The sequence below is a fragment of the Mytilus trossulus genome, chromosome 10, assembly GCF_036588685.1.
Source record: "Mytilus trossulus isolate FHL-02 chromosome 10, PNRI_Mtr1.1.1.hap1, whole genome shotgun sequence".
NCBI lineage: Eukaryota > Metazoa > Mollusca > Bivalvia > Mytilida > Mytilidae > Mytilus > Mytilus trossulus.
In genome coordinates this window covers 56,725,789-56,741,723 of record NC_086382.1, presented here as the reverse complement: position 1 = coordinate 56,741,723, position 15,935 = coordinate 56,725,789, and the positions used below count along the sequence as shown (strand labels likewise).

The window sequence follows — 15,935 nt, the reverse complement described above, 5'->3', positions numbered from 1 at the left end:
ATATATATACTATCAATAATGATTACTCAGTAATGAACTCAAATCAAATCAAATTAAAGTTGTTTTTTTATTGTCGATACACTGACTGGCCTGTGCAAAGTAACAAAGTAACACAAGCTCTAGTGAGCTTTTAAAATCGACACTAAAATGTGTTGACTATAATAAATCCTAAAGTAAGTGCTTGACAAAGATTAGAAAAGTCTGTGTGCTTCCTTTTTTTTTTTTTTTTTTTTTTTAAATGAAACAGTTTATCCTGATGAGAATTTCCGAGTGGTGAAACGTGCGGTGGTTTTAAATAGGAGTTTTTTACGCTATACAATAAGGCAATAATTTTCTTCGTTTCTGTCCCTTCCAGCAAATGGATCCTTTTGTTTTTTTGCGTAAAGGTGGCAGGTACCAGTTTTGGTGTACCAGAACAAGTGTCCCACGCAGAAATTTTGTTATAGTTAAGTATTGAGGTATATAACTGCTTCATGTGGACTGAAAAAATAAATGAATGTAGATTCTAGGCTATTGTACTACACAAGTAAGTAGTTGCATACACAGAGAGGGGATTTCCCTCACATATAGGTCCAATCAGATGTCAAAATTGTAGTCTCCTCACTTGACGGCATCCAATCAAAGTAGGGGAAATATTCATTTTTTTGTAAACAAAAATATCTTGAGATTTTGATGGTAAGGATAGGTTCGGACAAGGCTCTAATTCATTGAATATCCTTTATCTCTTGAATTTTGCCTATAATTCTTGTCGGCTTTTAGCAGGATTCTGCAGGTGAGCATTAGATTGGTATCAGAGCATCACATTTTTTGCCTTATTTGCAATGCATTTATAAATTTTAAAATCTCCATGCTGGACAGACACCCACATTTAAAGGTTTTCTATATATTTACATAAGCACGCACACATCTTAGTTCCTTGAAACCATACATTTTATTTGTATATAAGCTTGAATGAATTTTCAAGAAAATAAAATCATAAATCCATGAAATTCTAAAGATTTATTGTAAAATAACTGGTTTCTGCCACCAAAGATTACAAACTACAAAGCTTTTGTGATTTTAACAACTCTTCACTTTCTATGAGTATACAATATTAGAATTTGACTTATTCAGTTGAGTACAGTTTTATAGAGAAGAAAAGTAAGAGAATTAGTTCAAATATTATAAAAAAGAAGATGTGGTAAGATTGCCAATGAGACGACTGTCCACAAATTAAAAGACCAAAATGACACAAAGATAACAACTATAGGTCACCGTGCGGCCTCCAACATTGAACAAAGCCCATACTGCATAATCAGCTATAAAAGGCCTCGATAAGACAATGTAAAACAATTCAAACAAGAAAACAAATGGCCTTATTTATGTGAAAAAATGACTGTGTGAACTCAAATTTCGTCAGCATTTTCTATAGAGTTTAGTCCTATTATTATAACGTCTTTAAAGATATTTTATTACTTTTCTTTGACGCCCATCAACTAAGCAAAATATAAAATACACTTTTAAGACGTAATGTCAAAATTATTTGGACTAGACTGAGTCACTACATTTGCTTTATCAGTCAAGTGTCTAACTTATAAAGTTAATTGAAAGTTATTAGAGAAAAAAACCATACATGTCTTATTACAGATAATTTCATGAGTTGTCTGTTGTTCTTTATTTCTTAATCTGTAGTAACATATGTTTGTTATTAGATGATTAGTAAATACATCAAAATGCATTTTTTATTATCAGGCAAATATATTTTCTGTAATAACATAGGTGTACATGTACTTACAATGATACATGTACATGATTGGCAAATGATAAACTGTAAAATATATATATCTTTCTAAAGTTTAGAATACGTTGTACGTAAGGCCAGATAAAAATATATGTGTGATTCCAGTTATCTGACCGACCCTAGCTAGGTAAACCCCCTGACTTTAGAACTTTTTTTCCATTTCTGAAAAATAAATTTTCAAGGGATCAAAGTTTGAAGATTGTGAATTTAATTAATTAAATTTATAGACTTCTGTCATCTTAATCTTCATCAGAATCTGTTTAATGTATTATTGATACACTTTATCTATTCTTTTAACCCATCTGGTAACTGATTATTAATCTCTCTCTTTTTAATACAAGTGCAGGTACATTAACATTAAAGATCCACGTGAAGGAAATTCCCAGAGATCACAGTAATTGTTTATATATGTTTGCATGGGGAATATGGATAAAAAATTTAAACTGTTAAATTGATAGGAAAACTGGACATGCACATTTTCAAAACAGGCATTCTTCAACACATGTTAAAATTAAAGGCAGGGGAGGGGGGGTTCTAACCATACGTTCCCATTCAAATGTATTGATTGTCCAAAACTTGAACATGTTATATCATACATGTAGGTTTATATTCATGATATTAGCAATGTATTGGACAGTTACAAAAAAATCAGTGCAGATCAAATAGTTTTAAAAGAGTTATGCACCTTGGACACATTAATTATATGGACAATACATCATAAGTGCTTTCATGTTCACAATTCTTCCCTGACTTTTATCATGTTTATGAAATTTTATATACATGTATTATAGGTTTATATTTTCAAGAGCAGGTTCTGATCAAATATTTTTAATCATTGCAATTGATGCCTCTTGGAACAACTAATTATAACTAAAATCATATTGCATTTGCTCTGAAGCCTTTATATAATGTATCTATAAATTGTTTTAAGAACCAATGTTTTTTTTTTAGTTATTGCCCTTGAAAGTACCTTTGGATAAATGAAAAAAATAGCAACACAGGGGACATTAGAACTTTGTTCCTTGACTAATATGCATTAACATAATCATGATAATGTATAATCTATTACATGTATTATGTGATTTCTTATATTTGAATAAAGGCTCATGGACAAGGACTTGTCTTCATGCTCGGTGACACCAGTTTCAAGATGTGAAAACCATTTTGTAAGGAAAGAAGAAGATAGAAATAAAGAGATGGATAGATTAGACTCGATTTTTCAGTTATCTGACTTGACACTAAAAATTGGCAACAGAAAGCTTTATGTTACTCAGGAAGAGTTTAAACAGATATCAGTGGTTTTTGAGAAAATGTTAACCAGTGATTTTCAAGAGAAGAAAAAGAATGAAATAGTTTTCACTGGGAAGGATTATAAAAGTTTTGTCTTGTTCATACGTGTAGCACATCCAGGTATCCAGGATCCATTTGAGGGTAAATAAAAAAAATATTTAAATGATAAGTCACAATATACACACTGATATATAGATAAAATAAAAATTAAAAAAAAAAAAATAGAAAAAAGTAGAGATGCAATCAAGAAGTTGCTATATTTCCAATAACCACAGTTGCATTAGTTTGAATACAAATTTAAGGCAACATTTTAAATGTCTGCTATGAGATATGGGGTATAAATTTTTGAGACAGCAACTCATCAACATAGAACCGGATATTTTACTTATTCCCTATTTCCATTTCCATTCTCCATTTTATTGAACATTGCTATTTTTTATACTGTATTGCCATCTCTATATTGCCCAGTATTTGGACAAGATGTTATAATAGAGACTACTATTTAATATATAATGATAGTTCATATAAAAATAATTTTAGGAGATGTGATATAATTGCCAATGAGACCATAATCCACCAGAGTTCAAATGATGGGGAAATACATTTTGTATTACATGTATGTGTAAATGTGTCTTAAATTTATACATATTTGTTATAGGTCATAAAGTCTCACATGACATTGATATTTTTTTGTTATAACAGATTCTGCATAAAAAAATTATATACATTAAACATTAATCTACATTTTGTATTCTTTAATACTTTAAAAGACAATATTTTACCTTTTCTAACTAAATCCATGAAATAAGAACCATTTGAATAAAATTAATCTGGGGTAAATGTTTGTTCTTAATTTATTTTCTCCTTAATTTTCAGAGGACACCATACACCAGATTTTGCCTCTGATTGATGAATACCTAGCAGAAGATGCCAGAATAAGGGCAGATTGGTATCTCACAAAGTTGGTGAAGAAGAAAAGTGACTCTATAACTTCACCACAAATTGTCCAAAACATTATAGAAGCAGAAAAATACAAGTTACCTAAGTATCTCAATGCCTGCATGAATGTTGCATGTCGAAAGGTATTTAACAAGTTATCACATGATGCTGACTTTGAACATATTTCACTGGAGACAAGATTCAAGATTAGCCTACATAGATGGAAACTTACAGATGAATGCTACGATCAAGCAACCAAAGCCTACAGCATGAATCAGACAACAAAACAACTTGGGGAAGCTGTTTATAATATGATCAAAAATAATTAAACTTTTGTCATGCTTATTGCCTATCCCTAAAGAACAAAAATCATAATACATATTATGATTTTTATATATTATATGGTATGAGAGTATCTGAAACATTTTAAAAGAAAATAAACAAAGGAGTTTTTTCTTATTATTTTATAGATATTTTAGACAAAAAGATTAAGATCTATTTCGACTTCTTCCTGCAAAAAATATGGTAGGTAGGTAGGTCAGTGTTTTCATTATTTTACATTTTTTTGCAACATTATTTTGAGTTATGTGGTCTGGTATTTTTTATGGTCTCAGTTGTTCCTGTCATAGCCAAATTAACCCCATTTTTAATAATTGATTATTTGCCTTGGTTTTTGTACAAAATAAAATGGCAGGACAATAAACATGATGAACATTTGGATGTCTAAAAAAGTTTTTGAGACAAGTTCAGTTAATCTTTTCCTTTACAATGGCATGGCAATAAAATGGCTTAGGGTCAATGATTTAAGGATTTCAGTTGAGGGACCATTGGGTAACCCACAACAGACATATAAGTTTTTTTTGGTCATATCATATATTAATATTTATCATCCATTATATAATTGTATCCATTTTAGTAGATACAGTATATTTTTCGCGAAAGCCATCCCAAACTCCATACACCGAGTTTTTTCCTGGTGTGACACTAGGAAACTCCGACATCACTCCCTAAATTCTGAAGTTTTCTCATCTTTGTTAATTTTTTGTATATGTACATATATTTAAGTCTTTGAACAACAACCCTTTCGGAAAGTTAAGTAATATTTAATACATGTAGCTATTTATAATATGTATACATTTTGGGAGATCTTTAAATGAAATCTTTCAGTCTTAAGGACAATATATACATGATATAACATTTCTGTAATTCAGAATTCAGAAATCAATCCTGTTATTTTACATGCTTATTACTAAAATGTAATTATTTCAAATTTAATTGTATTTATTGATCTGATAAGTTTTTCTTCAGTACGTTTTAATTTTCAGAGTATGACAGATACAAAGTCTTCAAATGGTTTTATTCCTATTTTCAAACAAAAAACCAGGTATATTTATTTTAAACTCTGGAATCTTTCTTTTATTTCCTCATTCAGGAGCAAAGCATTTGTTGTCTCATGTCCATGTGGGTGATTGTTTATGACTAGTTTATGATTATTTTCTATTTTATTTGTTATATATATATTGTTTTGTTGTTGTTTTTATATGATTTCCTTTTAATGTTATTTAACTAAAACTCATTGGAAAGTTAAATAAAAACACAATATTACCTCAGACATGTTTTCATTTAATACATATTAAGTTTTGTCTATTGAAGGTGTTTTCATGTGAGATGACTTTGTTTCCATTTTCTTTTAAACAAAATCTCATATATTTACTACAGACACATTTTCAAATAACATGAATGAATAGTTTTGGATTGATGTTGACAAATTAAAAAGTTATTTCGGGAATAATGCTTTTGTCTTGTCATCAGTTTTTATTGCAGTACTTAATTTTTTATTAGATTCTTTTCTAATTTGAATGAATGTTACCTTCATCAAGAATAAGGATGCATTTGAGAAACAGAAAAATCTAATATGCGGTTCCATTATTTAAGAATGGGTACATGTAAAGATATTGGATATACGTTATAATGGAATTTTATATTCATCAGAAATATCGATAAACAGTAAAGTCTGAATAAATTTACTGAAAGGAAGCTTATAGAACTATCCCTTATTAATTCTTGTGTGTTGGATAGCTCATTTATGTCTTATCATATAGTACGTAAATTGTATTTTGATTTCAACTCATCAAAAACTTAAGAGAAAAGATGATCAGAATTATATATCAGAAATGAGAAATTAATTGCTTTTGGCCATGGCAAATTTGATCTTGCTTACTAAAATTTCTCCCGTGTGATTTATAGTTATGTACTTTACCTGTGAACAACTGTTTTTTGTTTATTTTATAACTAATTTGAAACATATTATGTACCACCAAGTCTTGAGAAGAAATTTTACTTGATTGTAGAAATGAATTAAAAAAGCTTATGTAAATTAAGATATTTCAGAAAAACAACTTTTTTAAAAACTGTACCAGTCAACATAACAAACTGAAAATGGGAAAACTTGTGCATTTGTTGAAAAAGGGAAATAACTCTTAACTCAAAACCATCTTTATTTAGAAGATTAACTTTCAGGAATTTTGTCCTGAAACACTTAAAGAGATGCAAACTTCCTAAGTCACTGTAGATTGATAAGATAAAGTGACTTAAGGTGGGATGGGAGTCTAAAATAAAAATGATAGAATTTAATCATACTTAGTCAAAACGTAGTATCTATTGATATATGTTGAAAAATGTAATAAAAATGATAGGTCACAGCGCATTTTCTCAAGCTACAGAGCGTGACAAAATTACACATTTTGTATGGATGATACAGGAAAAAACACAATTTTGTGATTAGAAACTAAACAAAATGATAGAATTGTTAAATACTTAAGGAAAAGATAGCTTTCATACAATGCTTTGAGAATATCAAAAAAGATAGGGTTACCGTATGTTTTTTCCGGCTAAAATACAAAATAGGAAAATTCCATGTAGAATCCTTCAGAAAATGCACTGTTTAAGAGTTACTTCCCCTTAAAATGCAAATCTATTTGAATACAAAACAAAAGATAACAAAATCATGAATACAGGCTATTAAGAAGTGGCAAGGCAATATCATGTAGAAATATAGTTTCAAGTCTCTGTAACCAGGATACATTTGTAATCTGGTAATTTATTTTGTCAGTAAATTCCATATTAGGCTTGGAGTTATGCTATTACCCAATATGGAATTGACTGACTCCATACGTATCATATTATGTCACTAGCACACTGTTGTAACAAATGACTTTTATCAGAGAAGCCTATCAAAGTGGTCAAGTTTTGAATATGACGAATCTACTTACATCGGCCTTTTCAGAAATAATAACAACTTGTTTCCTTATTTAAAATATGTATTTTTTCGGCATTTATTTAAATAGTGCATCATCAATTTCTTCGTCTGTATAAGCCTTTCTTTATTTTCCTCAACATAGTCTTTTCACTAAGGGACACAACATTGCGCTATCACCCTATATGGAATTTACTGACTCCATACATAGCGTATTAGGTCACTATCGAAGTTTGTGTCTAGTATTTGATTTCCTTATCACAAATACATGAATGAGGTCTAATATTTTCATTCTCGGAAATCTGAAAAAAGAAATAATTATATTTATGTGTACGACATCCCACTAAAACTTCAACATTACCAGGGAAGGTAAGCAGATCCTCCTTATGTGGCACACCTCGTGTTGGTCATGTACGTACAAACACGTCAGTGATAAGTAAATTTCGTAGGTTTCATTCGCAAAAAATTAATCAAACGATGACGGGATTGTAGTTTGGACGATTGGAACATATCTGTTGTCCTCTGTGAATCAGATATTCCATTATGGTACGTCATCCAACTGTTATAGGGGACTTGTAAAGATATCCGATAAAGATTCTTATCCCAAAAAGGGCTCAAACTCCTTGTTACATCATCATCCCGAATTTTTTTTAAAGGGATGACTTCAACTTCACCACAATTTTTAGTTAGTAGCTTTCTTGTGAACAGCACAGTACTCCTCAAAATAAATCATGATTGGAAATGCAAGCCTTGGAACATCTAATCAACAGTTAGATATATTCCTCATATTCAGGCGCTGTTATATCAATGTTGCTTCATAGTAAAGGAAAGTTCACAAAACATGCAAAAGTGAAGCTGAAATAATCTCTTGTCATTAATTTTTGTTCTCTACTGAATCTTATTATAAATTTCTAGAGGTAAGTCGAGCTATGAGGCAGACTCAACTGTATAGCTTGTGAATATGAACCGATCCACAACAATATTAATGTACAAATGCAATATAAAACTATCTCAGGTCTAACTCGTACGTTACTAGCAAGACTGGACAAAACCGTTGACACCGGAAAGTCGAATACTTAAGTGTACGCCTGATGAACGCTAAGCAATCGTTAAACGTGCGTTGCGTACGTCGAAATTCAAAGGTAAGCGCTTGGTGAATGCTTTAAATTTTCATCCTGCTCAAGCGTTTGTCTAGCATTTACATGTACGCTTCACACACATAATACATAAACAGCAAGCGCGTTGAAAACGCTACTGATAAGTTTGAGACACGTTTAGGGAACGTTGTGTATACGCTTCAAGATGGTTGGCCAGAGGAACGCTAAGCAGTCGTTAAACGCGCGTTGAATAAGTTTGAAGTACGTCGAAATACAAAGGTATACCCTTGGTGTACGCTACAACTTTGAGAAAATTTTATGCAGCATAAAAATTTTCATCCAACTCGAGCGTGTGTCTATCGTATTCCATCTTCGAATTCCGAATACATTATTCTTGACCAATTGGCCATTTCAGAATCTAAAGCATCATGGGTAATTTCATTGTTTGTACCCCAAAGTGAAAATACCGTTACGTCATTGGTTGAATTTCCATTGTCTATAACGTTTTAAACCAATCAAAACGCTTTGGTGTACGCTTTTGAAAATATTACCCAGGATGCATTAGATTCTGAAACGGCAAAATTGCGGTCCTACTAAAAAGCACCCGGAAGCGCCCGAGAGCGCCCGGGAAAAGAAAAAGCGCCCGGGGAAAGGAAAAAGCTCCCGGAGAAGGAAAATTAGCGCCCGGGAGAATAAAATAATAATATTTTATAACAATAAATTTTTTCCTTAAAATAATCATTGCTTGTTTTGTCCTTAATATAAATGTGGATATGATGCCTGAAGTCTAATATTTTCGCAACTGCATTGTGAACACTTTTTTATGCAGATGCTGTTATACATTTATTATATCTTTTTTATGAAACTAAAACTGTTTCAATGGCTATGCTTAACAGGGTTTTAATGCTTATTTTTAAATTTAACTCCTGCTTTTTACCCCCTTGTTTTACTACGGTACATGTATAGTACGTACTGCTTTATTTGCTGATGTATTATGTGTAACTCTTTTAATTTTGATTAAATTAATATTAATCTGTGAAATTTAAGTCGTTTTTTTTACATTTTTCATTTTGATATCGTTTTTGAAAAACATGCCTTTTGATGTCTTACATTTTATAAATCTTCCGCATAAACTGTGATCCATTTTAATCAGTCTTTCGAAATATAGTATTCATAAATTATATTATTGTTAAAATTGAAACATTCATACTTTTATTACAAATGTCTATTATCTGAATTTGAAAAATTACTTGTCTAAAATTTAAAAAAAATAATGTGCATAACTTATTTCATCAACACAAAGTTGTCTCATGCCAATAAAATATCTATATATTTTCCCCGGGCGCCTGTTATTTTCCCCGGGCGCTTTTTCTTTTCCCCGGGCGCTTTTTCTTTTCCCCTGGCGCTTTTTATTTACCCGGGCGCATTTTAGTAGGACCCCAAAATTGTAGCAATTGAACTCTTCAATTTGGAGGTAAAAACACTGTGGAGTCTAGATGCTACAATCTTGGTAAAGCCGGAAACGAGAAAAAAACGAAAAAAAAACATTCATGCTTTTGTGCATGAAACATACACAGGAGCTACTATAAGTTGATTAAAAACATTCAAGTTATCACTAAATATAGTCACATGTAAAGACGTAACACGTGGCAATTGTTTACAAACACTTTCTACATTTACACGTGATCATGTTAAAGGCGCTTTTTGATTGGATGCAGCAAGTTTCTAGTGCAACCATTATAAACAGTCTCACATTATGTCTCCGAAAATTTATCTCAATCCGCCAGGGATAAGGAGAACGGGTGTTAATAGTAACCCTTGTCTTGCGAAGATGATCGTATACCTGCTACACGCACGTATCACACGTATCACATACGCTACAAGCGCGTTGAACGCCGGCCGCTACAGATAAGCTTGCGACACATTTAAGGCACGTTGTATACGCTTTCAAGATCGTCCGACTTTAACTAAAACGTATGCAGTTGTGTTTGTAACAAAAAAAAACATAATAGAACATCAAAGATACGACCGGGACGCGTCTCAAATACGTTCAAGAAACTTTTTCCTTCGTAACGTACATTCCATCTACGCCATGGCATACGTCAACATAAATTTTTTTGAACGCCGATAAACGCTTAGGTACGCTTCTCGTACGTTTAATACACGCTTAAAGCTCGTTATGCACACGTTATAATTGACAGGTTGAATGCATCCAAAATTATTAGCGTATGGGCAGCGTACATAATTTTTCAACACGCCCGGCGTACGCTGATGTGTGACGCCGGTATAACAACCACCCATAATAAAACGTCCTAGACACGCCAAAAGCACGTATTATCATCCCAGAAACGACCGTAATGCGTCTCAAGAGACTTGTTTTTCCTTCTTAGCGTGCATTCCATCTACGTTAGACAAACGCCAGGCATAATTCAACATGCGTTACTTGAACGCCCGATACACGTTTAGGTACGCTACTTGTACGCCAGATAAACGTTTAGGTACGCTACTTGTACGCCAGATAAAAACGATACAGAACATGATTTTTAACCACGTCTGGCGTACGTCGGAACTTTACGCTGATGTGTGACGCCGGTATTAGTAAAATATGGAGGTATTCGAAGTCAAAATTTTACGAACAATATAGAGACCTACACAGACCTGGTAAATAGACTTCACACATTTAATATCAACATACATATTCCTTTAAATTGTCACCCTTTAGCAAATATGAAATGAAAAATTGATGTACCTCCAAAACTTCATACCCCATTATAGAAAGATGCAGACGAAACGCGCGTCTGGCGTATCAAATGATAATCCTGGTACCTTCAAAAGTACTTGAATGCTTCAGAACAGTTGTTGCACCAACAATATACTACACATTAAAAGATAAATCTGTTACATTCAACTTTCAATTCCATTTCTACAATAGCTATGAAAGTATGGTTCTAACATAAAGCAACATAGCTTCCAAGTACATTATTTAATAAGTACGTTTCGGTACTTCAAGGTACTGCAAAAATAAACATGCAAAATGTAGCTGTGTATCACCTGATTATAGTAAATCGTGACACAAAAAGATTAGACCAAAACTATCTTAACCTTCAATGCCATATTATGCTAGTCGGTTAGTTTTGTTTATCAGAGATTAAACTTTTGCGTCATATGAATTGAAACATATCTAGAAAACACTTGTTAAAGAATAATGCAAGTCGGTAAGTTTTGTTTATTAAAGACCAAACCTGAGTGGAACAACCATTTTTGAAAGGCACTCGAAGAGAATTCATTATTCGAAAAAAAAGTTCCTTTCTTGTAAGGGAGTTGCTTTGATAAGTACTGAATGTCCCTTATTTAATTTCTCTACTACACACCATTGATTTGCTAATGATCGTTAAATTGTATGCCTTACTAATATATCATATTTATAAAGAGGTAAGTCATATAGCCTACACAATTGATGCTTTTATTTTTTAAGTATTGTTATTGACCACGTTTACCGAGAAACATTTTGTTTTATTTAACCGTTAAGTTGGTAATTGCAATACATATAGAAAGACGGAGTATGCGTTACTAAAGTTTATGTGCATTTATAGAACTCGTTGAACTGCATTTTGATGTCGAAAAAGTTATATCACTTATGGTTGCGGTCTGTTGCTTTGTTTTTGCATGCAGAGCTAATTCACGTATCATATTTCACAGAGTGTGATACAATTAAAACAAAAAAGTGATTCTAAATTTGTATTTATTTCAATGGCGTATCCATCATCATAAGACAATATTACGACATATCCATTATAAATTAGTAAGGTCATTGATGACGGCCAAAGATATAGCAATGTGTGTTCAACCATTGCAACGAACAAACATGTATATAATTTCTCAAATAATATACGAAACTTCTCAACTTTCTCCCGAGGATCTTCTTTTCCTTCAAATGGTGTTACATTCCGAAGCGTACAAAAGATTTAAAATACCTGGCCATGATGTCATAAAAATTGCGACTCAGTTTTTATACTCATACTCCAAAATAAACCAATCAAAATGCTGGATTTCATATTTCGAGCATGCTTTTTGTGCTCCGAGCACTTGACTTCAGATGTTGATATTTGAAGCCGGTAAAAGCTTAGCTATATGACGGCACAATGGTATGTACAAGAGACTAGATTGATGAATCGCCGAGTTTTCAGTTTAACACATTAAATAAGTAGCATAGAAACTAACTGTTTGATATCAACTGTCATATTCCTGACTTGGTACAGGACCTTTAAAGAACAAATTTTGGTTGAACCTGGTTTATTGCAAGCCAAACCTCCCGTTTATGTAAATGTTAAACACATATCGCTTAAATGACAACACATACCATGTGACAGACTATGGTCTTTTGAAGCAATTAATATAAGAATACATCCGTTTTTACCGTGTCCAGTTTCATTTTGCAAAAACACGTCACATGATAATGTCAGGCATTCATGCAACATCGGGATCAGTACAGGATTGTATTTCTAATTATGATTTTCTTGTTACAGGGTTGCTAATCAAAAGGAAACTATTAAACCAAGAGTTCCAAATGATGAAGTTAAATTCATGAATTTATTTGAAAAAATATAAAAAAAAATACTATCTTTGAGACAAAAAATTACTTATAGAAATATACTTAATCATCTTAATTCATATTTGAACCGTAGTTTCATTTTTAGCGACTTCAATTTGAAATTCACAATTATTCTACACATTTTTTCAGGTAACCTTGTGTTGCTGTTTTTACAGGCAGTTAGCTGTTCAGGTATACATGTTTACAAAGTTCAATTGTATCCAGAACGTCAATGTTTGACAATTTTAACTATTATGTCTATATAAAAAAGAAGATGTGGTATGATTGCCAATGAGACAACTATCCACAAAAGACCAAAATGACACAAACATTAACATCTGTTTGTTTTGCTAACCTATTGTTGTAAATAAAATGAAATTCTATGCGACTGGCATACATGTGAGAGGTTTAGCTAGCTATAAAACTAGATTGAATTCATCATTTTCTACATACGGAAATTCCTGCAGCAAGTCAGGAATATGACAGTTGTTTCTTATTCATTTGTTCAAGCTTTTAATTTTGCAAATTGATAAAAAAAACTTATCGTTTTGGTATTTTTGGTATTTTACTTTATATCTCAAACCATAAAAACATTGTTGATGTCTTTAAAACTATGTAAAATGAATTTATTTTTGTAAATGTCTATCTTCGTGGTTAAACATCTCTAATGTTCACTCCTTTCCTTTATCATCCAACACGAATACAAATATTGCAAGCTACTGTTTAGTATCAAGCTATTTAAAACATTTGAAGTAAATAGTAAATAGCTAAAATGAAAAGTTCTGGCAACATGATAGGTTAAAAAAAAGCTGAATAGTTCTATTATATTATCATTTGTAGACAAAACGCGAGTCTGACGTGCAAAATTGTATTCCTAATTATATTAGAAAGTGATGAATTCAGCTAGGATACGTATATAATATATCAAACTGGTTTTTAATTTTAACGCTAGCTCTGACATGCTTCAACTGTCCTGGGATTCGACATCCACGATTTTGTGAACACGTCCAAGAATGCTCTGATAATCAGGTATTGTTTTACTTATATTTACTATAACAGCTTTGGTGTATGAGTCATTCTTATAAATATTCGATCGAGGTATTTTTCATTCCTTACGTGAACTGCGTTACTTTTCGATTGATTTTTTTAACATGTTTGATTAGGCGTTACAGTCGGACGTTGAAAAATAGACTATAATATTATGGTTATCGATGTTTGCTTCTTTCTAGCGAGTTACTTTGCGACCTCATTTCATTTTGTGAGTAATGATTTATTTGATATGACATTTTTTATATATCAGAACAAAATTGTTATGATATTATCTTTAGAATAACTTTATATTCCTCGTCTGGAACTGAACCGCAATATATTATAAATACATTGTTTCCTTCAGATATGTGGTGTTGAGCGAATTACAGACAAAACAGGGGAGATAATCTACAAAAGCGGATGTATGACTCCAAACGTGAGTACATAACGAGAATGTTGATCCTGTAGAATATTTTTTTTGGTGTACATGATTTAGGAAAAAAGTGACGATCCCAGTAAGAGAGCCAATACTACCAGTAATTGAGTAGACAATATTTACTCATAGCAATAAGGTTTATTATGCTGAGAATTTTACATAGGGTTGTAAAAGCGTTGACCATGCGTACAATTGTAGAATGAACTTCGGTCAACTCTTTTACACCCCATGAAGTTACAAAAAGAAGCATGTAGAATATGTAAATGTTGAAAACAAAACTTTTGCAAATTAAGTATATATATTCCAGAGCCTGCATTCCCGACCATAATTTCCTTGATTGAGTATTGCTTATGGCAAGCCGTTTTACTTTTTACTCTAACCTCAAGATAACTATCAACTTTCTAAGATATCTTATATAGTTTATAAGATATATTATATAATTCATGAGATATCTTACATATAGTTAATAAGATATCTTGTACAATTCATGAGATATCTTATATAGTTTATAAGATATCTTATATAGTTTATAAGATATCTTATATAGTTTGTAATATAGCTAATATAATTCAGAAGATATCTTATAAATATGATAAATTATAGAAAATATCTTATAAAAGAAAGATAATATCAGATATATCTATTCAACAGATTATATACGATATCATATGAGATAAAAGAAAGATTAAATAAGATATCTTATAAAAGAAAGAGTATATAAGATATTTTATAGATAATATTAAATAAGATATCTCATATATAATATGAGATATCTTATAGATCTCTTACATAGTTCATCAGATATCTTATGTATATTATAAGTTATCTCATATAGTTTAATATAATGTCTTACATAGTTATACTATAAATTACAAGATATCTTATATGATTTTTTTTATAAGATTTCTAATCAATTATATAAGACATCGTATAAACTACATACATAAGATATCTTAAAACGGAAATGAGATATCTCATATATTTAAAAAAAAATCAACATTTCTTATAAAGTATATGAGATATTTGATTCATTTTATGGTATATAAAAGAGGGACGAAAGATACCATAGGGACAGTCATTTCTATAAATTTCCTGTTTACTAAACTTTGAATTTTTCGAAAAACTAAGGATTTTCTTATTCCAGGCATAGATTACCTTAGACGTATTTGGCACAATTTTTTATAATTTTGGATCCTCAATGCTCTTCAACTTTTTACTTGTGTGGCTTTATTAATATTTTGATATGAGCGTCACTGATGAGTCTTATGTGGACGAAACGCGCGTCTGGCGTACTAAGTTATAATCCTGGTATTTTTGATAATTATATTCAGCTGTATGTATATTGCTGTTTGTCTTTCGTTTCTTATTTGCGTCTTTGTGTTGCCATGGTATTTTTTATATTCAATGTTTACTTATTTTGTGTTATATCTCGCCTCATTATTTTTTTTAAATAAATATATATACCATCTTTTTGATAGGTATTTAGCATAACGATAGATTATGACTTCTGTTCTCGT

General features: G+C 31.3%; 1 protein-coding gene and 1 long non-coding RNA gene across 3 annotated transcripts; both read left to right on the top strand.

Annotated features, from left to right (window-relative positions):
• The first annotated feature begins 345 nt into the window (after nt 1–345).
• On the top strand, nt 346–4,396 carry LOC134688217 (uncharacterized). 2 transcript variants are annotated; one of them, XM_063548696.1, is made up of 4 exons: nt 346–386; nt 1,033–1,140; nt 2,883–3,211; nt 3,947–4,396. In XM_063548696.1, the coding sequence occupies exons 3-4, from the start codon at nt 2,887–2,889 to the stop codon at nt 4,336–4,338; spliced, it is 717 nt and encodes a 238-aa protein (XP_063404766.1). In that variant the 5' UTR covers nt 346–386; nt 1,033–1,140; nt 2,883–2,886; the 3' UTR covers nt 4,339–4,396. The 2 variants fall into 2 exon arrangements, with proteins under 2 accessions (XP_063404766.1, XP_063404767.1); XM_063548697.1 differs by lacking the exons at nt 346–386; nt 1,033–1,140 and adding an exon at nt 638–772.
• Nucleotides 4,397–13,109: 8,713 nt separating this feature from the next.
• On the top strand, nt 13,110–14,410 carry LOC134686683 (uncharacterized). The gene is made up of 3 exons (XR_010101637.1): nt 13,110–13,145; nt 13,906–13,982; nt 14,347–14,410. It is a non-coding gene; the product is annotated as an uncharacterized LOC134686683 (long non-coding RNA).
• Nucleotides 14,411–15,935: the final 1,525 nt, after the last annotated feature.